Source organism: Lepidochelys olivacea, assembly GCF_965140295.1.
Source record: "Lepidochelys olivacea isolate rLepOli2 genome assembly, chromosome: 8".
NCBI lineage: Eukaryota > Metazoa > Chordata > Testudines > Cheloniidae > Lepidochelys > Lepidochelys olivacea.
The window spans coordinates 35393304-35417887 of record NC_140418.1 but is presented as its reverse complement, the minus strand read 5'-3'; the positions used below and the strand labels follow the sequence as shown (position 1 = coordinate 35417887).

At 49.6% G+C, this 24584-nt stretch overlaps 1 protein-coding gene across 3 annotated transcripts in view; it reads left to right on the top strand.

Annotated features, from left to right (window-relative positions):
• The window catches only part of ECSCR (endothelial cell surface expressed chemotaxis and apoptosis regulator), a gene marked incomplete at its 3' end in the record, with an annotated part of 48740 nt that overhangs the window by 19539 nt on the left and 4617 nt on the right, over window positions 1-24584 (top strand). For 2 of the 3 annotated variants that reach the window (XM_084636672.1, XM_084636671.1), the window contains exons 2-9: window positions 5821-5865; window positions 10842-10883; window positions 11600-11650; window positions 12777-12884; window positions 13204-13323; window positions 17527-17640; window positions 18222-18320; window positions 23332-23368. In XM_084636672.1, coding sequence (XP_084492798.1) covers window positions 5821-5865; window positions 10842-10883; window positions 11600-11650; window positions 12777-12884; window positions 13204-13323; window positions 17527-17640; window positions 18222-18320; window positions 23332-23368 — 616 coding nt within the window. The remainder of the gene's footprint in view (window positions 1-5820; window positions 5866-10841; window positions 10884-11599; window positions 11651-12776; window positions 12885-13203; window positions 13324-17526; window positions 17641-18221; window positions 18321-23331; window positions 23369-24584) is intronic. The other variant, XM_084636673.1, reaches the window with a different exon arrangement.

The window sequence follows — 24584 nt, the reverse complement described above, 5'->3', positions numbered from 1 at the left end:
GGTGACATGTCTGTAGCCCTCTGGGAAGCCTGGATCACTGTTATCAGGACTTTCCTGTTACAGCAGGGCCAGAAACTGCAATATTTCCCGTCATGACTCACTCAGCAGCCTCCCATCCCCCACCTAAAACTGCACCATTTAACCGTAAATCACTCCAGCCTCAAAAAAAAAAGGGTAATTGGGCAGCACTTAAATTCAGTGGCAAGTCATTTGAATTGCTCTGAGGTTTATTGTAATTGCAGCCCTGCTGGAGGCGACCTACCTATTATTGTTACTTACTTCTATTTCAGTAGTGCCTAAGGCTGTTTTCGAGGGTTGGGACTGTGGTATGATTGAGAGGCATTCTTCAAACACATAGAAGAATGTGTTGTATGACCCGAGTCACTCCGCCCCACCCCCTGCAGCGGACAACACGCACATTCTTTGTCAGCATTATTCCCCTCCCCGCACACAAGGATTCACCACGTGGCAAGCCTGGCAACAGTGAGCCTGGATGCTTGGCATTTCCTTTAAACATACCCTTTGTGTCTCACTCCCATGCGTCGTTTGGGCCGGCTTTCATTGGGCCGGCTTTCATTGCTTCCCTGCCTCAGGGTTTAGTTGTCTATCTTGGGGTCCGTGCACTCGAGATGGAAATTAAACCTTAGCTCCAGTGTAGACATAGCTGTAGGTATGACTTGATTAGCATATAAATACTTTCCCCAGGAGAGAATACTGGGTACTAAAGGGCTCTTTAATCTAGAGGAGAAAGGCAGAACAAACAAGTCGGGACATTAAAGGCAAATTCAAATTAGAAATAAAGCACACATTTTCAGTGGCAGGCTTACAATGGCACTGTGGTGCTGGGCCCACACTTAGAAGGGGCCCCGGCCCCCGGATAGTGTCCCTGATCCCCGCTATGCCTGCACTCTGCCCTGAGGCCCCACCCACCGCTTGCTCCTCTCCTGCTCCTCTCACCTGTGCGAGTGGCAGGCAGGGCCTCAAGGGGAAGAGGTTGAGCATGGGCGGAGCCTTGGGGAAGACACCAAGCAGGGGCAAGGCCTTGGGGCAGAGCATGGGCAGGGCTTCGGGGGGCGGGGGGAAGAAGCTGAACAAAGGTGGGGCCTCTGAGTGGAGCGTGGGTGGGGCCTCTGGGGGCCAGGCCACGGTCCAGGCACCAGAGCCCACAAAAGATTCATCAGGCCCTGCACATTTTTAATGTGAGGTTGATTTAACCATTGGAACAAACTACAAAGGAAAGGGGCAGATTCTCCATCTCGAAGACTTCTCAACAAGACGGGCTGCCTTACTGGCGTAGATGCTTTATTCAAACTCAAGTTATTGGGCTCAGTGCAGGAGTAGCTGGATGGAAGTCTCTGGTCTGTGTTACACGGGAGGTCCGACTAGATCTAATGGTCCCTTCTATGGATCTCTGCCCTCCCCCTGGCAGACCACTCGTCATGACTCCCTGTCTGAGTGCATGGTACTTCCATCAGGTAGTAGGGCTGATCAGCCCACTGCTCAACAGGTCAGCTGACTGGATGAAAAATCCCATTGTGTCTTTCCTGCTTTAAAGGGCCAGCTCCTAAGTGAGGCCAGGAGCCTGGCTAGCTCAGTCTCACTGGTGTTCTGCAGTCGTCAATCTTACAAAGGTCTCTGGGAACTCTCAAGCCCTTCACTGACCTTCCTTTAACTAAAAAGAAAAGGAGTACTTGTGGCACTTTAGAGACTAACCAATTTATTTGAGCATAAGCTTTCGTGAGCTACAGCTCACTTCATCGGATGCATACTGTGGAAAATACAGCAGATGTTTGTTTTTATACACACAAATCATGAAAAAATGGGTGTTTATCACTACAAAAGGTTCTATTCAACTGGGCTGAAAACTGTATACATCAATTGCCAACTCAGAAGCCAATTCTCTTAAAAGTGCATTAGGCCCCAGCTAAGCTGTCTGGAAGTTACCAAGCATAAACAATAGCTATTGTAGAAATTCCAGGTGCTTGGAGTGACACGCATGCTCTAAAAAATATGGCTTAATCTAAAAAAGCAAATGCGATGTTACAGGCAGTTAGTCCTCCAGGCAGGGTGACAGAATGGTGCCCTCGGTTTGGAAAAGTGATAGTTTGGGGAAAGAAGAGCTATTTGTTTTTGGGGAAATTTCTGTGGTACATTTGCAGCAGAGTATTTTTCAGGTAAGATATTTACAAACCCTGATGTTTAGGGCATTAATATTGCATCAATGCTTGTTAAGAGGTGTGGGAGGGATTGTGGCCCAGCAGCTGTTGTCAGTGCAGACTAACTTCCATTGAGATTGACGCAAATTGTTTTGCAGCCATGAAACGGAAAAGCAGGGGAGTATTTTCTGGGTAAGGGTGTTTTGTTGGGAGAAACTTTAGCTGGAAAGAAAACTATGGCTTAATATTATTCATCAAATTGTACGTGCTGTTACGCTCCTCATCTGGCTGGGATACTTTTAAAATGACTTTGAAAAAAACCTTCTAGCTGAGGAACTTCCATCTGAAAAATATGTGCTAAGCATAAATTCCCAGGGGCCACACAAGCACAATCCAGTGGCTGGAAGTTGAAGCTAGACAAATTCAGACTGGAAATACAGTATACATTTTGAACAATGGGGATAATTAACCATTGGAACAACTTACCAAGGGTCATGTTAGATGTTTTTCTAAAAGATCTGCTCTGGTTCAACCAGGAATCAGTCCAGGGAAGTTCTTTGGCCTGTGCTATACATGAGGTCAGACGGATGGTCCCTTCTGGCCTTGTAAACTATGAAAGCCCCATAAGCTTGGGTTCAGCAGGGCCAGGGTGTGATTTCACATCCACACCCACTAGTACTGCCCTGTATGGGTATCACTTCCATTACTCCCTTGCATGAGCTACTTGTGGGAGATCAGGGTCTGCTTGGCTACTGCTCCCTTCCCATGCAGGTGGGCGAGGGGGGGTATGCTGGTGGGGAAGGGGACTGACCAGAACTTTGACTCCACTCCTACCCCTAGGGGCTGGTCAGAGAGTTTTGCTGCTGTGGAGGAGATATTAATCTGCGGCAGGCATAGGCAGGGTCAAAATAATGGATAAGCAAACTAGGCACGTGCCTATGGCCCAAATTAATGGGGGGTGCCTACATTTTAAAAATGTAGTTATTTTATTTAACTGATGCAGATTTGCATGCAAAGTGAAAGACCGTCACTCCCCTGGATGAATGGCATTGTGACCTTGTAAAGCTGTTCAAATGTGCGGTTTCAGAGTAGCAGCCGTGTTAGTCTGTATTCGCAGAAAGAAAAGGAGTACTAGTGGCACCTTAGAGACTAACCAATCGGCACCAGTGGATGAGTGGGCAGATAATTCTTACTCACAGCTGAGACTCACTTTGCCTTTCCCAACCCTGCCAAGGAGAGGGGAGGGGACTGAGTAAAGAAACCACTTCCTCCTCCAACCAGATAGGGGCCCAGGCATGTGTGTCTGCCTAGGGCCCAGTGGTGGGTTAATCTGGCCCTGGATATAGGCTGATTTATCGCTTCTCTCCACGGGCAAAGGGAGAACCAAATGTGAGGTCCAAGCCTCCAAAACGATTTCTCTGGCCTGTCTGAAAGGGATTGGGTGGTCTTAATTATTCAGTGATGACAATGGGTCAAATTTTCAGAAGGGCCTAAATCCCATTTTTAAATAGAATTTAGGCCTGCCCCTGGGGCCTAAATGCCATTGACTTTAGGGTCCTAAATCACTTAGGTACTTTGGGTCAAATTTTCAAATGTGCCCAGCACTGTACAAAGCTCAAAAATGCAGTCAGCCCCAGTATCACCAACCCTAAACTTTCAAAACACAAGTTAGACCCCTCCAAGATCATGAGATTATCTTAAAAATCACAAGATTGCAAAATAAATAGAGTTAGAGTTCTTTTGTTTGCCTTCTGAGCCTCTAAGGCAGTGGTGGGCAACCTACAGCCCGCGGGTCACATGCAGCCTGTCAGGATAATCCGCTGGCAGGCTGCGAGACACTTTGTTTACATTTGCACGGCCGCCCGCAGCATCCCAGTGGCTCTCTGCATTGGCCGGGAATGGCGACCTGCGGCCACTGGGCGCTGCAGGCAGCCGTGCAAATGTAAACAAACTGTCTGGCGTCCCACCAGCAGATTATCCTGATGGGCAACATGCAGCCCGCGGGCCACAGATTGCCCACCCCTGTTCTAGGGTACATTCAAGTGTCATTTTCAAGCATCTTCCCACAATCAGGAGGGCTAGATTTTTTTTTTTTTTTTTTTCATCAAATGAAAGGAGATTCTCATGTAAGCACAAGTGTCCAGGAGCTGGAGTGTGAATGAAACAGCAAACGCCTAACGGACAGTGCAGAGAGGCCAGGCACCCTGGGGAATCCAGGGAAGGGACTCATGGTAAAATTGTTAGTTAATTATTATTACGTCTGAACTCACATTTTGGGGGCATTGTGGAAGGTCAGTTCCTAGCGAACAGGTGTGCACATCGCCGAATCCTGCACTCAGTCCATGCTCTCTGGGCTGTTATAATTCACCGGGCTCCAACCAGCGGGAACAACGTCAGTAATGTGGTTTGCAGAGAGACGATACAAGAACAAGGTGTCAGCCGCCCGTTTGTCGGGCTACTCTCTGGCTTTCAGCCACGGGACCTGCATGGGAGGAGAGGCCCAACGTTTTCATTCTATAACCATGCTTTGGCAGAGGAATTATGGAAGGGATCATTATCATTCCTTCTGTATTTTTCCCTTCGTGTGTGTGTGTGTGTGTGTGTGTGTGTGTGTGTGCGCACATGAGTGCTTAATGATAATCCTGGGCTATGCTCCGTCTGTGTGTAATAGCAACCACGGTGGGATACGCTCTGTGTGAGCACACAGACGCGTATGTGCCTGAGAACAGCAACGCTAGGGTACATCCTGGGCTTGCACTGTGAGGACAGAGCCTGTGTCGTGATGGGGCTGATTCAACCTCTGGGCGCTGTCTCTCAGCACCTGCAAAACAGTTTTCACCTGAGTATTGAAGAACTGACCTGGAACAATGGGTGCAAAGTCTCTGTGGCCTTGGCCTGTTTCAGGTTATATTACGTGCAATGATACTGCCGTGCATGGGACTGATTGGAGCTGTAGGAGCCTAAGGATCACTTCCCCTACAGGATTCACTGCTCTTAGAGCTATATGTGACTACTCCCTCCAACTTCTTCTACTTCTCTGGTCTGGTGGGAGGCCAGGTTGTGCCTAGAGAACAGGGAAGGGGAGATAGGACTCCTGGGTTTTCAGTCCTGCCTCTGCCACTGAGCTGATGGGGGTTTTGATCATGAGCAAGACATTCCAGCTGTAGACAGTTCCCTGGCTATGGCGGTGCAAAGCAGCTGTAACCTTAGTTACACCCAAGGAGACGGTGCTTGTGTGAGGAAAGGAGCATTGGCTAGGGTGAATAGGGGATGTGCTGCTCCACTGCCTCCCATCTACAGAGCCTCACTGGGAACTAGACTCACTCCCCTAGCAGAAACCCAGAGGGTGGGGAATGGGGATGAGAACAAGGGATGAAGCACTCCTTTGGGAATAGGGAGGGGCGAGGTATTCCTGGCTGCACCCGCTTCGCCAGACCTGATCCACAGAATGCCCCACAGGCTATGAGGCTGCTCTTTGCCTAGGCAGCTGGGGGCTTTCCCACCTACACAGAGCCAGGTGCCTAGGGGTGGATTTATAGAGACCTGTTACAAATGGAGCCAGAATGGCCTGAGGGGCTCTGCCAAAAGAAATTCCCTCCCTGCCAGCCTCAAGGAAAATACCAGCCCATTGTTTCATTGACAAGCTGCCTTTTTTCTCTTTCAGATGCTGAGAACATAAATGCATCTCTCACTAAAGGAGGCCCAGCAGGTAAAAAACAAATCATCCTAGGATCTCAGCCCCTCCCTCTTCATATGTGTCTCTTAGAACAGTCACTAACTAGAGAACAGCTGGGATTATGCTTTAGGATGAAATTTACTCCTGGCTGCAGGGGCAATATAAGGTCCCCAGCATAGTGGGGTACTTCTGCTATCCAAGGGGCAGGCACATGGAGGTGGACTGGCTCCCCCTCCACCAACCCCACCCCACCCCACCCCGCCTGTGGTGGAGCTGAGCTCTGCACCAACTCCACCAAGCCCACCATGTAGAATGTGGGGAGGGATGGGGGCATAGCCATTGGGAGCCCAACTGGAGGGGTGGAGAGTCTGTCAAAGAGCTATATTACTTGAACTGCCCCCACACGCAGGATCCATCCCCTGTCCCCACGTAGGTTCCTACTTACACTGCCTTTGTGCTGAGGCACGGAAGGCATCATAGTGAACAATCTGGCCCTCAGTTTGCAGACCGAGGGCCTGGCTTTCAAGGGAGTACAGTGCCCAGCAGCTCCCATTGTGACAGTCAGCATGCCGGGCATGTCAGAAACCCTAGCCCTGGCTTTAGGTGATGGGCTCACCTGAAAATCCAGCATTAAGACCCAGATCCTCAGAGGGATTTAGATGCCTAACTTTCATGGAAACCAATGGCAGTTAGGCACCTAAATACTTCTAAGGGTCTAGGCCTAAGAGCCAGGTTTGTATAAGTATTTAGACATTGAGAGGTGCAGACAGGCACCCAGTGGAACAAAGCGGGTTGTTTTCCCCCATTAATGCGAACACTTTTGAAACTGCGGACCTTTAAAAATTCCACGCATGAAAACCCGCAAGGGCGAGGGAAACTGGAGCTCCAAGGAGAGCAAGGCAGGTCCAGAAGTGGGACAAACTAAAACGAGCTTTGTGCAATGCAGGAGAAATTGGGGACTCAGCACTGGTGGGTGTTGGCTGTGCTGTGCATAAGGAAGTTTACAAGGCCATTGGTTCTCTCTCCACAGCGGTGCAATCAGTTTTCCCACTACCTCACTCCAGATTCCCCTCCCCAGATGTTATCTCCCTGTTTACCATCAGAAATGTTGTATCTGGAAACCGGAACGTTATCTGTAAAAAAAGAATGGTGCCCCCAAGCTCCCTGGCTGGGGACTAATTCCTGTTGTGTCCCTTGTTTTGAGCTTCTGCTGCACATTTGAAAGCTGCTGTCACTTATCTAGGCACCATCGAGTTAGGAGCAGTGGATGCAAACTTGGACTCAGTATTGCTAACTTATGCATTCAAAAATCATGGGTTAGGCTCCCAAAATTATGAGATTTGAACCAAATATTATAAAAATAATAATAATAAACTTCTGAATTTATTTATCTGGCCTTTGATTTCTGAGCTTTTAGGGGGCACTCAGCTCTTCTCTATAACCACGAGGACTAAACTTACTTTTTTAAAAAAATGGAAGCTGAGACCCTGCCCTAATCACAGGATTCCAAGAGCTGGGGGTTGAAGGCAAACACCAAATAGCACAAGATTCATGGTAAAATCGTGAGAGTTGGCAGGACTGGCTAGATGTGGGAAATGGTGCTTCTCACACATCCAGAACGGAGCTATCAGGTGGGAAGGACAACATGGTCAAGAGAAGAAAGGAAAAGGAATTGGGGTTACCAGAACCCACTGTGTCTCCAGCTCCCTGTCCCACCCAGGCCCTAGAGTAGGGGTGGCCAACCTGTGGCTCTGGAGCCACATGCGGATCTTCAGAAGTTAGTATGCAGCTCCTGGTATAGGCACCAATTCCGGGGCTGGATCTACAGACGCCAGCTTTCCATGTGCCTGGGGGTGCTCACTGCTCAACCCCTGGCTCTGCCACAGGCCCTGCCCCCACCTCATCCCTTCCCACCCCCTCCCCTGAGACTGCTGTGCCCTTGCTCCTCCCCCCAGAGCCTCCTGCACACCACGAAATAGCTGATTGGGATGTGCGGGGAGGGAGGGGAAGGTGTTGATTGGTGGGGCTGCCGGCAGTTGGGAGGTGCTGGGAGCAGGAGGTGGGGAGCTGATGTGAGGGGCTGCTGACGTATTATTGTGGCTCTTTGGCAATGTACATTGGTAAATTCTGGCTCCTTCTCAGGCTCAGGTTGGCCACCCCTGCCCTAAAGCATAGTGTGAGAGTTAAAGCTGAGCCAGGCAGAACCGGGTCCGGTGGGTGAGGGGCCCACTGGGGCAAAGACACCCCTCCCCAGACAATCCTGGGGGGCTGGGCCCCTTGCCCCCACACTCCATCCACTACAATAAGTTTTTGAGAGGGTGGCTCTGACTCAGTTCCCTAAGCCCCTGGCCTCTTTGGGTATGTCTACACTGTAATTAGACACACGTGACTGGCCTGTGCTAGCTGACTTGGGCTAAGGAGCTATTTAATTGTGGTGTGGATGTCTGAGCTAGGACCCCATGAGGGGGGAGGGTCCCAGAGTTTGGGTTGCAGCCTGAGCCCAAAAGTCTACACCACAATTCAACAGCCCCGCAGCCTGAGCCCCAGTCAGCTGGCAGGGGCCAGCCACGGGTTTGTAGTTGCAGTGGAGACATACCCTTAGTCTTCCCCTACAGCTCATGCTGTGGGAGCTAACCCAACCCCAAGGCTGCAGTAGGCTTCCCAAAGCTGAGACAAAGGGGCCAGGAACCACAAAGAGCTGCTCAGGGAGTGGGGAGCTCTTTGGCAGCAAGGTGCTAATGCAGCCCTCGGAGCCCAGAGCTCCCGCATAAACCCTTTGCATGCCAGTAGGGACCAAGGTCACAGTCTTTACTGCTGTTGGCACAAGCAGCAGCGTGAAAGATGCAGCTACATTGAATGCCCCCTCCTCCCACTGCCACATCCACAGGCACTGAGATGGGTGTTTGGCTTCCAGGGAACAGCTTGTGTGCGTTGTGTAAGGGGGGGGGGGTTTCATTCCTGGAAAGAATACGAAAGAAGAGAAGATGGATGCTTGTTCTCTAGCAGAGATGGGCCTGACCTGGATCTGTGCTCTCCCAGGCTCTGGGGTGAGCGTTGTTCTTGAGATTCCCAGTCAGGAATGGCTCCGCTCTTCCATCGCCCCCCGGAGAACAGATTTGCCTGAAAGGTTTCTGCACACACAGGGTAGGATCCCATTCTCCACCCCGCATGGCAGATCTCAACTCCTCTGTCCCTGCTCACATGGAACTTTGGGAGGGTGGATCTGACAGCCAAATGTTGGCCTTACTTTGTTCCGGCCAGTCTAATCCGGGTACAGGGACACTCCCTGGCCCTTCGAGAACAAGGGGTTAACCTCAGCTCAGCTTCCCCCTCCCTTTGCAACACTGCTCAGGAAAAGACCCATAACTTGGCTGCTGGGGAAAGGAGGGAATGCTAATGGGAAGGTGGGTTCCTCCCCTAAAGGCAGAGGGCTGGGTTGCATCATAATCAGTGGGAATTTTGATAGGTTTCAGAGTAGCAGCCGTGTTAGTCTGTATTCGCAAAAAGAAAAGGAGTACTTGTGGCACCTTAGAGACTAACCAATTTATTTGAGCATAAGCTTTCGTGAGCTACAGCTCACAATTTTGATGTTACTCTTTTTTGCTTGTGTTAACTACAGTTGATTTCCACTGAAGGACATCCTCCCTGGAGGACAAGCTCTTGCTTGACTGTCCCTGTGTTTTCTTTCTAATGGTTGCTCCACCATCATAGAGGTGGGAAAGGTGATTGTGACAGCACAAAAGAGAGGCTTGGGAATTAGATTTCAGTAGTGTTAATGGCACCTGTCCTTGCCAGAACTGGTCAAGGGCATGCAAGCCCTTCCCCAAATACTGGAAATACTTTCCTTCCCCCGTCCTCCAAGGGGCTTTACTATGAAATATTGCTGATTTTCATATGCTTATTCCTGTCCCCTGAGGTTTATATTTTAATGAATTACTGGAAAGAAAGGATCTGAGAAGTTGCAGTTGGAAAACCGCTCTAACTAGGGCCCAAGGTAATTCTGGCATCTGCAGTCCAGTCCGGAGATGAAAACTCTGAGGAGACAGGCAGATTTTTAAAGCACCAGGTGGGATGCCTAGCTGCTTTTGAAAACCCCATTGAGCACCCAGCTGCATCTTTAGGTCCCTAAATATCTGACCCATGGTGCTCAACAGCATTAAGATCCCAATTTAACAAAGTGCTTTAAGTATTGCCTCAGCTCCAGAAAACCTCTCAAATGGCCTTTCTCCACCAAGATAGAGCAATGGGCACTAGTTTATTATTGCACGATGCCAAGCATTGGAAACACCCCAAGGAGCAGCACAAGAACAATAAGAGACCCACAAAAAACAGTTACCCTAAAATGAAGCACTGTTATACCCTCCTCTTGTAGCCCTGACCATTAGGAACCTGACTGATTATATTGCTGAGTTATACGTACCTGTGGGCCTTGTTCTTGGGGGATGAATTCACCCCAGGGCAGAGGTGTGGCACAAGACCTAGGCACCACTTAAATGAATTTCCACATGAGTGAAATCATATCTGCACTTTTTGATTAAATAGAGAATAAAAATAAGATAGATTCCAACGGTGAAACATTGTGACCATCTAGTCTGACCTCCTGTAGCACACAGGCCAGAGAGCTGCCCCCAAATAATTCCCAAAGCAGATCTTTTAGAAAAACTTCTAATCTTGATTTAAAAATTGTCCGTGGTGGAGAATCCACCTCGACTCTGAATAAATTGTTCCAACGGTTAATTATTCTCCCTGTTATAAATTTACTCCTTACTACATATACCTATAGCTCCTTAAACAATACCATCAACAGGTGTCGCATTCTAAACAGTTCATCACCTCTCACTATCTGCTGCTTTTGGGAAGTGGGATTAAGTGTCTTCTGAAGCCTGACCAGACAGAAGATGGGACAGAGGACACAATCCAAACGATTAGCAGAGAAAAACATGGGAAGTGGGGTAGCTTGACTCTCCAGCCGTGACTCTGCACAAACTACCTTGGTCATGTCATTTCAGATACTACAGCCATGCCACGAATCACAGCCAGCGTCACAGCAGGTACAGTCAGCGCCTCGATCCAGTTACAACATCCAGCACTAGCCGGTGGTGGTTTGAGAATAAATGGGGCCCAGATCCAATACAACCTGAGGGCTCCCTTCCTGCTGAAGGGTCTCTGTCTTTCCTATGGGACTGCATTTCCTCTCCAGTGCTGACTGCTGTGCAATGCAACCCCTCCTCCCTCAAGTCTCTGGGGTCAGAGGAAAGAGCAGACCCCTAATGGGGACATGAAGCATGGCCCCAGTCTGGCTCCTCCTCTCCTGGTCTGTCTGCCCAGGAGCAGTGAGTGGGAGGCTTAGCTTGGCTGCCTGTGGAAGGGAAGACTGCTAGCTGGGAGGAGAGTGAGCCAGGAGAAGAAGCTATGAGGCAGGGATGGGGCCTACAAGTGGTTGTGTGGTGGCCCTCCTGGCTCCGTGCCTTGCCAATGCTCACCAGTCCCCTCTCTCCCTGGGGCAGACCTCTGTGCTCTCTGGCAATGGGCCCCCACCCAGTCCAGGGGCTGGACCTGCCCTTAGCTACATCAGCCTGTCTTAGGTCTGGTGATGGATGAAGTCCTCTTCACTGCTGCTTCCTCCTCACCACATCAATTTCTGAACCCTATGCTGCATGGAAGGCCCCTTCCCATCGACCCATCGCAGCCTGCCTTGGGCCCAGCAGGATGACACCTGCTGCTGGGGTGTGAAGGATCTAACTTCATCACTTTGCTCCTGTTTCAGCTAGTGTTTCCTCACCATCGCCAGTCCCTGCAGGCCAGAACCACAGCTCAGGTAAAGTTGGCCAAAGGGGAAGAGCCTGAGGGATACTATGGACGTATAGCCCATGTGGCACTGGATGCCAGCAGAACCCACAGAGCAGTAGTGGAGGGAACATCCTGGCTGGCTTGTCCAGTAATTGGCCTGTGTTGTAGCCTGCTGGGCAGCTTTTGTGTTCAGCCAAGTGAAAACAGAAGCCATTTAGCAGGCAGGTGAACGGGCCAATTGTGGGCCTGCATTCAGGAGGCCTGTCTGCTATGGCCTGCTGAGTGCCTAACTTTGAGGCAGGTCTTGCTTTCAATGCTTACCTTCTCCTCCCCCAGGATTGAGGATTTTTTTTATCCACCTGCTGGTTCACCATATGTATTGACTGTGAGCTCTTCAGGGAGGAGACTTGGTGTGGGTATGTGGGCCAGAAGGATAAAGTGTCCCTGGTGTCTGGCCTGGGCCTCTGAGTGCTACTGCAATAGAAATAAGGATAGCAACCACATCCTTCATTAGAAGAGGCTTCCCTGCACCACGCTCACTTTATAAAAAATTAAGATTGAGTTACACAGGTGTCACTTTTTCATTCAAACAAGCTATTAACAATGTGTGGTGCTTGACACCCACTAAACAAACACCCCTGCCGGGTTGTTATCTCCATTTTACTGAGAGGGACATTGAACCAGAGCCGCCCTGTGAGAGTTGGGACTAAACCCACGCTCTAGGCTCCCAGTCCCAGGGTTAATCCATTAGCCCATGCAGGTCTGGCTAGTCAGGGCCGGCTCCAAGCACCAGCTTTCCAAGCAGGTGCCTGGGGCGGCATTCAGACTGGGGCGGCAGTCCGTGTCCCGCCGCGGCAATTTGATGGCAGCTCTGCTGCTCTTCCCGCCACGGCAGCTTTTAGGCGTCAGCTCCGCCGCTCTTCCGGGCGCAGCGGCAATTTGGCGGCAGCAATACGGCAGCGACTGCTTGGGGCAGCAAAATTGGTAGAGGAACCTTGTGGCCAGTAGAGGGTTCCTGTGTCTAGTTCCATGGAAGCAGCTGTCAAATCACTTAGAATGATGCAAAGGATTGAATCAATGGATTTTCAAACGAAAAGTGCTCCCTTACCTTATTTTTGCTTCTCTGCCTTCTGGTTCCACTGAAACTGGCTCAGGGAGGCTGCTGCAGGTGGCTAGAAGCAAGGACTCCTCCCCAGGAGACGGGAGACAAAGGCTGTCAACAGAAAGCTACAAGCTTCAGTCTGCAAATATAAACCCATATGGTAAGCAAGTCTGAATTTTTCCTATTTCGGGTCCACGTTTGCTATCTGGGTAGATTCCTCTGGAAATATACTGCCCCTTTTGTCTGAAAAATTCCTTTAAAAACATAATTTTTCCCCAAACAAGCAAAACAAGTTGTCCTGGCTTAGAAATACCCAACAGTCCTTGGCTGTTCAACTCTGTGCTCTTTTTAACAGATTACCCATAACTCCCAGGAGGCCTGAGGACTTCCTGGGAAGGGCACTGCCTTTAGCTGAGCTGTTTCTAAATGAACATGGGTGACGAGAGCTAATCAAAAATAACCCTACATTTATTCCACAGCTTCAAATGTGTTGACTTTAATTACACCAACTCCCATGCCCTCAAAGCAGACAACAAAAGGCCATCTGTCTGGCCCAGCTGAGGGAAAATCAAAATCGGCATCAAGATCAGCTGCAGTTGGTAAGTGCCTGCTGTGTTCCTAGCACGGTACGGTACACTTAATTGTAGTCACACTGGGACTTTGCACACACCGGCTATGTCTACACTGCATGTGGAGGGTGATTGTAGCACAGGTTGGCATATTGGTGCTAGCTTTAATCTAGCTAGCAGGGTAACACCAGAAAGATGCACGCTAGTTGCTACACTGACATATCTACACTGCGCTACATGCCAAGTGTGCTACAGTCTCATCTTCCCTTGCAGTGTAGGCATACAAAGAGAGTTAGATTGTATACCCCATGCTCCTGTCAGTGAGTGCTTCCTTATACAAGTGATGCCAGGAAGACTGTGTCAGGAAGACTGTGTAAGTAAAGGCCAGATTGTTGCATACCTAGCACCCAGTATCCCTTTGGAATAGCAGGCTCTAAGCGCTCACCAACAGGAGTATGAGCCATGCAGTCTGGCTCATATACTGTCTAGGAACTTCTCAAACTCTTCAGGAAGTTTCACACAACTTTCCCCTGTGTGGCTGTTCAGTTAGGCAGAAGAGTTATAGAATCAAAGAGCCATAGGATTAGAAGGGACCGCAAGGGTCATCTAGACTAACCCCCTGCCAAGATGCAGGATCTGTTGTGTCTAAACCATCCAAGAAAGATGGCTATCCAGCCTCCTTTTGAAAACCTCCAGTGAAAGAGCTTCCATGACCTCCCAGTCTGTTCCATTGTCCTGCTGTTCTTACTGTTAGGAAGTTTTTCCTGAGATTTAATTTAAATCTGCTGTGCTGTAGTTTGAACCCCTTGCCTCTTGTCCTGCCCTCTGTGGTAAGAGAGCTATGACTTTTCTCCATCTTTTTTATGGCAGCCTTTCAAGTATTTGAAGACCACTATAATGTCCCCCCTTATTCTCCTCTTTTCCAAATGAAACATACCCTGTTCCTTCAGCCTTTGCTCATATGGCTTGCATTCCATCCCTCTGATCACCTCCCTTGCCTCTGGATCCTTTCCAGTTTGGCTATATCCTTTCTATACATTAGTGACCAAAACTGGACACAGTACTCCAGCCAGGGCCTAACCAGTGCCGAGTAGAGCACTGAGTCTTTAGTGTAACATCTCGGCCGGTATCGCTGATGGTCACACAGGTAAGTGAATGCATGCCATGGAGGGTTTATTGGCAGGCTATCTGATTTTGGGGGGAAGGGATGAGGAAGAGACAGCGCTTAGTTTCTAACGAAAGAGGTACGGAGGCTGCAGCAATTTTTTTACTTTCCTAAAAGAAGCAGGAAACCCTGGAGTGCCGGGGCTATGAACTGCCAAGCTAGAGGTGCCAGGACTATGAACTGCCAAGCCTAGAGGTGCCAAGGCTCAGCCCAAGCAAGCCCTGGCACAAATTAAGCACTGGGAAGAAAGTTTGTGGTTAAATTCAGGTTGAAAAAAAAATCGTCTGAAAGAATGCAGTAACAACTGCAGAGTTTTTTCCAGCTTGCAGTGTTCTCTTGTGAGCTGACTTTTGTGGGAGGTTTCAGTGAAAGCGACAGTTTCCCCAAGGAACTTTAAAAAACAAAGGGCAGCCCTACAGTTGACTCCCCTGCGCTGACACGCATTGTCTGGTGCCTCTTCAGACCACGTTCTCCCACACTGCTGCGTTCAGGGTTTGCACTAATTTGTTCCCAACCTTGGCATTCAGCGTGGCAGGGTGGGGACTGTGGCACTGCAGAGGCTCAGGAAGCTCTTTGGGGTGGAGGGTGGTGGCAGCTGGCCAGCCGAGGGGTGGAATTTTCAAAAGCACCTCAATTGACTTATGATCCTGAGAGATCAGTGGAACTTGTGCTCTTAGTCACAAACACTTATGAAAATATGCCTCCCCCCGGCCTTTTGTTGGTGAGCTGGCACACAGCCAGCATTAAAGTTGAGCCTTCTGATCAGTCAGTAGCACAAATATCCTTGGCAAACGGCTTAGATAAGTTTTTGATCAGTCACAGGGGAATTTTTAATTCCTTGTTTCCCCATGGTTTCTATCTAACTTCAAAGCATGGAATAGGGGGTGGGGATGGGGTACAACCACAGTAGGGGTTTCGTTTTGTTTGGTGGGGAAGGTGTTAAGCCTAAAAACAAAGCCCTTTTTCACTGGGTGCCACCTTGGTTAGGGAAAACCAGTATTTACCTCCATCTTGGTCTATAATTCTTTTAATCGCTACAAACTGTCCATTGACAAGTCTCGTGCCTTGTGTTTTCCTCATCCAGATCCAGAGTCCAGGGGAATTGGGAGCACAGGCTGTGTCCCTTTATTTAACAACTTTTAATTTAAACAAGAATTCATTATGATTGAACTAGTTGGTTTATGGGGTCCAGTGCTCTAAATATAGTCTGACCTTGGGCTGTCCATAACACCTGGAATAAACAGGGGTGTCCTCCTAGCAGTCAGTATAGACCAGATGACAAAATCCAACCAATGCACCCTGACTGGACTGTGTCTGAATGTGAAAAGAATGACCTCACTTTGAGAGTAAAATGCCCCCTGTAATGTCTTGGAAAGACCTTTGCCATGCTTCTGACATAGGCCCTAACCCTGCAGTCCCTTCAGAGCAAGATTCCTGTAGACTTCAGGGAGAGTTCTCCCAGAGTAAAGGCTCGATCCAACCCTGAAGTCAGTGGAAATACTCCAATTAAGTTCAGTGGGAGTTGGATTGAGCTCTAAATCCTGAGTTTGGGCTTTGAACCCAAGACTGTGGAACAACCAAAGTCCACCCCTGTCCTCTTAAGGGTCCATTCCAGATTTTACACAAGACCCAGTGCATGTGTAAATTAGTTCTATCTCTGTAGATGTTTGTGCTCAGTAAAGCTAATAGTTCTTTAGGGTATCACAGAGCCTGGTTTTAATTTGAATCCTGCTTTATGTAAAAGCTCAGTGCAACTTTAAATATGGAGTTGCTACTGATATTTCCATTTTTCCAGGCTTTTGGTGTGGGATCTAACATTTCCCAAATACTAAGTACCCAAGCCAGGCTCAGCAAGCAGAGTAGCAAAGAAAGTCCTATAAGACAGTTGTCTAGTGACCATGGATAAATTAGAAGATGCAGCATTTCAGCACAAGGCAAACAACTTGATGACTAACAGAACCATTGTACAGCAACATCTGCAATCTGGATAATCCCACTACCAGTTATGTTCCTCCAGCACAGTTTTACTCTGGGAGGCAGCTGTTGAAGGCTGCTGGAAAATTTCAGTCAAAAAGGCGGTGTGTTTTGGGTTTGGGGGTTTTTGGGGGGGGCGGGGGAATGCGTTGTTGGGAAATACGTTTTGTCTACATTGAAATTTTCCATGGGTAAATGTCAGTCGGCATTAAAAATTTCTCTTTTCCAAAGTGACATTTTGAACCAAAACATTTCCATTCAAATTAACATTTTATTTCAACTAAAAAGTCAACATTTTTTATTTCAACACTTCCAAATGGAAGTTTTTCAGAATTTTTCATTCCGTGAACATTTTTTTGTCTTGATTTGGACGAAAATAAATGTTTAAACATTGGAATGTTCCACAGGACAAAAATTCCATTTTCTGACTAGCTCCTTTGGTTTCCACTTGTTAAATCTGTTTGTGCTCCAGTGTAGAAGCCCAAAGACGGTGTTACAACCCTTTGCACAGCATATCCTGGATTGGTGCTGTTACATCACTGTGTCTCTGCCTCTGCTTATGGCAATGGCTTTGAGAGCTAACCAGTGTGTCTGATAGTTCCCATATGCTCTCTGGAAAACCTGAAAACACTACAGAAGTTTCCCTTCCTTGGGATGAACTGTTCAGGCGTGAAGGTCAGTTGGTTGAGCTAGGCAGGAAAGCTGGTTCTCTGAGAGGAATGCTGGTCTTGTGGCTAAAGCACACAAATGGAAATTGGGAAGTATGGGCTCTATACTTGGCTCTTGCTGCAGACGTGTCATGCCGCAAATCCCTCAGCCTCTCTGTGCCAGCTGTAAATGGTAGGTTGTGAGCATTCACTCATTCATGTAGATCTTTTGATGAAAAGGGGCACAGAACTGCAAAATACAGTCCCGCTCTCATTGAGGCTAATGGGAATTTTGCATTGACTTCACTGGGAGCAGCTCAGTCTCTCTCTGCAGTAAGGCTAAATGTTCTTTGGGGGAATGAAGGCACCTTGCCAATGTGGCCTTGGAATTACATTCTCCCTGGATTCTGAGTAGAAAGTCTTTAAGTAAAACTACCTTTTCCACAGGCACTTCGAAACAAGTAACCTTTACAACCATTGCCTCTGACTGGAGCACAGGACCTTCCCTCCCAGACCCTGCCCCGACGGAGGAGAAATCGGCCCTGACGATGGCAGCATTTGGTAAGGGCCTGTCTTTTGGTGACGTGGAGGCGAAGCTTGGTGATGCAGTTGGTTTCAACCCTGGTAGGATTATACCAGGAGTAAACTCAGCCTTTTGGGTTAAAGGTTCATTGGAAGTCAAGATGTATTGTCATTTGAGGAAAATACCAGTGAAGACAAAAGAGCAAGAGGTTTCTCATTCTAGGGAATATCACTTCTCTGGTCAATACACTTTGGTGTTCATTACAACAGAAATAAAAATCTGCTTAATGTTTTTCCTTAAGGATGCAATTCAAGTCCCATAGAAGTGGGGGGGAGGGATAGCTCAGTGGTTTGAGCTTTGGCCTGCTAAACCCAGGGTTGTGAGTTCAATCCTTGAGGGGGCCATTTAGGGAACTGGGGCAAAAATTGGGGATTGGTCCTGCTTTGAGCAGGGGGTTGGACTAGATGACCTCCCGAGGTCCCTTCCAACCCTGATATTCTATGATTCTATGATTCTAAGTCAACAGGACTAACTCATTGACTTCAGTAGGAGTTACACTGGGCCCCAAACAGACCCGTTACATTAACATTGACTAATTATTCTTTTCTCCATTGCTCAGGTGTCATCAGCTTCATAGTCATTCTGGTAGTTGTTGTTATCGTCCTGGCCAGTGTGGTCAGTCTGAGATTCAAGTGTAACCGTTCCAAAGATGCAGAAGGTATTTGCATATGCTTGTGTTGTTACAGTCATTCCAGCAGTTCTATAGGGTGGTTGTATCCAGAGCTAAATGGCATTTCTGGTCCAGATCCCTGTTTTCAGTCACAGATGGGCTTCAGAACTGGGCCGATGTAATTTTGGTATAAAAAGTCTTTGTAGGCCAAAACTGTCCATGTTTGGTCTCATCCTGGAATTATTCCTTTCCCTCTTCCGCTTTACCCCCACTAATTAGCAAAAAAATTGATCTGGCCACTTTGAGTAGAGGGGGAGGGGAATGAGCTTAAGATGCTTTTATTAAAAATGGCTTTGTCTTTCAAAATCAAACGTAATGCAGTGGAGAGGAGTCATTTTTGCCTATGTAAATAAAACAATCCAGTGTGAACGTATATTGAAAGACCAAGTCCTACCCTACACATATAAGGGACAGAGGTAAGTCTGGAGCTGCCTCAGTGCAATTTGCAGATTTTACTGGGTTTAAACCTCTTGCTCCACGTTGCATTAGCACAGATTTTTGCACTGAATTTGTAGAGCCTCAACAAAGAAAACCGACCTTGCGAGCTGCCATCAAGAAGCCTGCCCCCGTCGCCAGGCCAATGGAACAGGAGGCTGCAATCGAGAAGGTACCTGCTGCTTTGGGGAACATTACCCAGGTCCTTGTCAGCAGGAGGCCCGTCTCACCCTCTCATGTTGCCAAGCAAATCTCCATACTGAGACGACTTAGTGCTACCTTGCCACCTGTCCAGCATGTACCGGTCCCCAGAAGGATCAGCGCCCCACCGCGCATAGCTGCTTGAGATCCTGTCGCCGGAAGAGTCAGCGCCGCCCCTCAGACCGCCCTGCAAACTCCAACCACCGGAGGAGCCAGAGTCACACCTCAGACCACCCTATGAGCTCCAGCAGCCAGAGGAGCCAGTGCCAAGCCTCAGACCGCCCTGTGAGCTCCAGCCACCGGAGGAGCCAGCGCCATGCCCCAGATTGCCCTACAAACTCCAGACGTTACTGGAGGAACCAGCCCCGCAGCCACAGCAAAGCACCTAGTCTTCATCGCCAGACGGCCCAGCACGGCCCCCAAGTCCATTCTGTGGGACGCTGCCTATGAGAGATCTCACGCTCCAGCAGCAACCGCCCAGGCAGCAGCCCCTTCTAGAAGGACCAGCGGTGTCCCAGCAACCCCTGAGCCAAACTGCGTCTCTCCGACCGCTAGCAACGCCAGCATCCCACCAGAGATCCCGCCCCAGCACCCAACCGAAGGGAATCCTGACCCACGAGATAGACAGCAGGCCGACCACGCAGGCTTTGAGCCTGCACCAGACGAGGTTGAGGACCATGAGGGCCAGCAGCCGATGGTGAGGGTTGCCACTCCGTGGCAGACTGCCTGGACCGAGGAGCTACAAGCGGCAGCTTCCTTTGACGACTTTGACCTCCTCATAGACAGGCTCACCCAAGAACTGTCTGAGGAAATCACACCCAGGAGAAGTTTGAACCAGGAGAACGCCCCGCCTGCCCACAGAACGCCTGCTCCAAACCACACCACCACCACCAGGGGAACCAGAAGTAGAGACGCCAGCCGCCACTACGATCCATCAGCGGCTTCAAGGATGCAAAAGCTGTACCGGGTAAACTGCTCCAAGGCCATGAGGGAGATCCTAGATGGGCCCTTGCCCTATTGCACGATCCCATCTAAGCGTCTCTACAGCTACTTCAAGGATGTATTTGACCGCATAGCCCAGAATGACACGCAGCGCCCAGAGTGCCTCCACCCCCTGCCCCGTGTCGACGAAGCAGGTGTCCTGGAAACTGACTATACGCCCAAGGAAGTAATGGCCAGATTCTCAAAAACAAAAAACACCACTCCTGGGAAAGATGGCATCCCCTACAGCCTCCTGAAAAAGTGAGATCCCGGCTGCCTGGTCCTTGCCACGCTCTTCAACCAGTGCAAGCGATTCTGCCCGACTCCCAGCTCCTGGGTGAAGGCCAAGATGGTACTGGTGTACAAGAAGGGCGAGCAGGATGACCCCAGCAACTGGAGGCCCATCTCCCTCTGCTCCATGATGTACAAGCTCTATGCCAGCTGCCTGGCATCGAGGATCACGGAGCGGTCGGTGAGCGGGGGAGCCATCAGCTCCATCCAGAAAGGCTTCATGTCCTGCGAGGGCTGCTATGAACACAACTTTGTCCTCCAAACCACCATCGAAATGGCCAGAAGGGCATGGAGGCAGTGCACGGCAGCATGGCTCGACCTGGCTAACGCCTTTGGGTCCACACCCCACCACCACATCTTTGCCACGCTCCTGGAGTTTGGGATGCCAGAGAACTTCCTTCATGTGATCCGAGAGGTGTACGAGGGATGCAGCACCACCATTCGCTCGGTCAAAGGGGAGACCGCCGAGATCCCGATCCGGAGCGGAGTTAAGCAGGGCTGTCCACTCAGCCCCGTCATCTTTAACCTCGCCATGGAGCTGTTGCTGTGAGCGATCTCCAATGGCACAGATGGCTTCAACCTCCACGGTGAGAGGATGAGCATCCTGGCTTACGCGGATGACCTGGTCCTGACCACGGACGACCCAGAGAACCTCCAACGTATGCTAGATGCCACCAGTCGAGCTGCCAATTGCATGGGGCTTCACTTCAATGCAAAGAAGTGCGCAACTCTCCACATCGACGGCAGCAAAGGGACTCGGTGCAGACGACAGGATTCCAGATCCAGGGCAAGCCCATCATCCCCCTGGCAGAGGGGCAGACGTACCAGCACCTCGGCACGCCAATGGGTTTCCGTGTCTGGCAGACACCCGAGGACACCATCCAGGAGATCTTGCAGGATGCCGCCAAGATTGACGCCTCCCTGCTAGCACCGTGGCAGAAGATAAACGCCCCGAACACCTTCCTTATACCCCGCATCTCGTTCACCCTAAGGGGATTCGCCGTGGCGAAGGTACCCCTCAACAAGGCAGACAAGATCGTCCGGCAGCTGGTGAAGAAGTGGCTGTTCCTTCCCCAGAAAGCCAGCAACAAGCTGGTCTACATCACCCACAGGCATGGCGGTGCCAATGTCCCCCGCATGGGTGACCTGTGTGACACTGCGGTGATCACCCACGTCTTCCACCTCCTGATGTGTCCCGACGCCATGGGATGGAACATCGCAGCAAACGCCATCCATAACGCAACAAAGAAGTGGATCGGCAGAGCCCCATACAACCAAGACATCACCACCTTCCTGAGCGATTCCCTGGATGGCGAATTCGGACGGGACGGGCGCGACATCGCTTCACTGTGGTCCCGTGCTCGCAATGCCATGCTTCGCCTGGGGAAGCGCATCGGCTGCCACTGGGGGTGGTGCGAGGAGCGCCAGGAGCTGGGAGTCCTGGTGCCGCAGATCAGGTCCGACGACAACACCATCGTCACCCCGAGCGCCAGGGGCATGCTGGAAAGGACCCTGAAGGCAGCCATCTACTCACTGTACATGGAAACCCTGAAGCGTAAACCGGACCAGGGTAAAGCCTTCGAACTGACCAGTAAGTGGGACGCCAGCAACCACTTCCTCGCTGGGGGCGGCTTTCGCCGACTGGCAGTTCATCCACCATGCCCGGCTCAACTGCGTCCCGCTCAATGGAGCCGTCCACCATGGGAACCGAGACAAGCGTTGCAGGAAGTGCGGCTACTCCAACGAGACCCTGCCCCATGTCCTGTGCACCCACTCCAGAGCCTGGCAGCTGCGCCACAACGCCATCCAGAACCACCTGGTGAAAGCCATCGCACCGCGCCTTGGGGAGGTCGCCGTGAACTGCGCCATCCCCGGTACTGACAGCCAGTTGCGACCTGACGTGGTAGTCCCCGACGAGGCCCAGAAAAAGATCATCTTTGTCGACATCACGGTCTCCTTTGAGAACAGGACTCCAGCCTTCCGCGAAGCCCGAGCTCGTAAGCTGGAAAAATACGCCCCCCTGGCCGACACCCTGAGAGCGAAGGGCTACGAGGTGCAGATGGATGCCCTGATCGTCGGAGCCCAGGGTGCTTGGGACCCCTGCAACGAGCGTGTGCTGCGGACCTGTGGGATCAGTCGACTCTACGTACGGCTCATGCAGCGCCTCATGGTCTCAGACACCATCCGATGGTCCAGGGACATCTACATCGAACACATCACCGGCCACCGACAGTACCAGGAGGCGTGAGCCGGTACGACATCATGCATCAACTATGGGAAAGGGACTGAGAGACTTTTTCCATTGGACCATATGAACTGGAACCATAAACTCACTGAACATTAAATCCCACCAAATGAGGGTAAATCCATCCTCATCATCGTATCCACTCATTATACTCCACACCTGAACACAGCCATTATATGAACAACATACCCCCATATCTCAATGTCTGTACTTTGACCCCTTAACTTTTACCCCCAAGCGGGGAGATTGCAGATTATGTATTCCTTACACCACCTGTTCCTAAACCGAATTTTGCACCCCTTGATAATCTGTACCTTATTCCCTGATAACCAGAAACGTCTATGCTTAAACTCTGTACCGTTTTCTTTTTACGTCAACATCATCTTAATAAGTTTCAGAGTAGCAGCTGTGTTAGTTTGTATTTGCAAAAAGAAAAGGAGTACTTGTGGCACCTTAGAGACTAACCAATTTATTTGAGCATAAGCTTTCGTGAGCTACAGCTTATGCTCAAATAAATTGATCATCTTAATAAGATTTCCTGGTAAAGCCTATATTCCAGCTCAAGCACTGTCCACTAGGGGGCAAAGCAGCTCAACCAACAGGACACATCATCTTAGCCAAAAGGCTGAAAAGAAACCAGTAAGGCAAACATCAGCACGCTGTTCAGCTCACTCAGCTTTATACAGTTTTCTCTAACCAGGGCTGAAATGCCTGGCAGAGGCTTTGCATTCCATTGATGGCCATTTACGACACTACTAGGGTCATTCTGAATAACTCTCGCTTTGCTCATTGATAGATTTTTTTTTTTCACCCAGCATCAACTTTGTTTCCCCCCCCCCCCAACAGATAAACAGAAACCGGGGAGCTCCGTCGTATCAGAAAGGTAAGGCTGCTCGGCAATCACGGCTTTCTTCATGGCCACTATGAAGCATCAGGGATTATTATCACTTATTCGTATTCCCATAGCACCTGCAAGCTCTAAGCATGGACCGATCTCTTTTTTTTTTTTTTTTCTTCAAAACTCACTCTAGCAAGGGAGGGGAAATGTTTAGTGCATTTGGAGTGCAGGGGGATGTTATGATATTTCTTTGGGATAGGTGAAAAGTGACACTGAGCCTGATCCTGCCCCCAATGGAGTTAGTGGAAAAACTGGATCTCGAGCCACGTATATGGGTACCGAATTTCTGAGATGCATTGAGGCCAGTGGGAGCACAGCACCTTCAGGAAATCAGCCTACTTATATTTAGGTACCTAACTCCTGTACTTAGATGCCTACGTTTAGGCCCCCAAATTTGAAAGCATCTTCACTGAGACAGGAGTGGTCCTAAAGACTAAGTTTATATGACACGCCCCATTACCACAGTATCTGAGCACCTCACATTCTTTAAGGTATTTACTCCCAGATTACAAATGAGGGACTGAGAGGCTAAGAGTCTTGCCCAAGGTCACTCAGAAAGTCTGTGGCAGGGAATTAATTCAGGTCTCCCCAGTCATAGGCTAGTGCCCTAGACACTGGACCACCCTTCTCTAAACGGTCTGACAATCCAATATGAATCAACAGAGTAAAGGTAAAGGATGCCTCTACCTGACTCACTTTTTTCCACGCTCCTCCACAGCACAAACGATAGAAATACCCTTGAATGCTGCTGCTACTTTAAAACCATATGTTCCTGGAGCTTCTTTGTACAACACAATCAGTACCTAATGCAGGGGTCGGCAACCTTTCAGCAGTGGTGTGCTGAGTCTTCATTTATTTCTAATTTAAGGTTTCGCGTGCCAGTAATACATTTTAACGTTTTTAGAAGGTCTCTTTCTATAAGTCCATAATATATATATATTGTTGTATGTAAGGAAATAAGGTTTTTAAAATGTTTAAGAAACTTCATTTAAAATTAAATTAAAAAGGCAGAGCCCCCAGAGCAGTGGCCAGGACACAGGCAGCGTGAGTGCCATTGAAAATCAACTCATGTGCCGCCTTTGGCACACGTGCCATAGGTTGCCTACCCCTGACCTAGTGATTGCCAAAGCCCTGGAGGCTGAATGCCACTGTGTAGCCCCAGAACAGACACAGCATGAACGACACTCAGGGCAAGACTCCC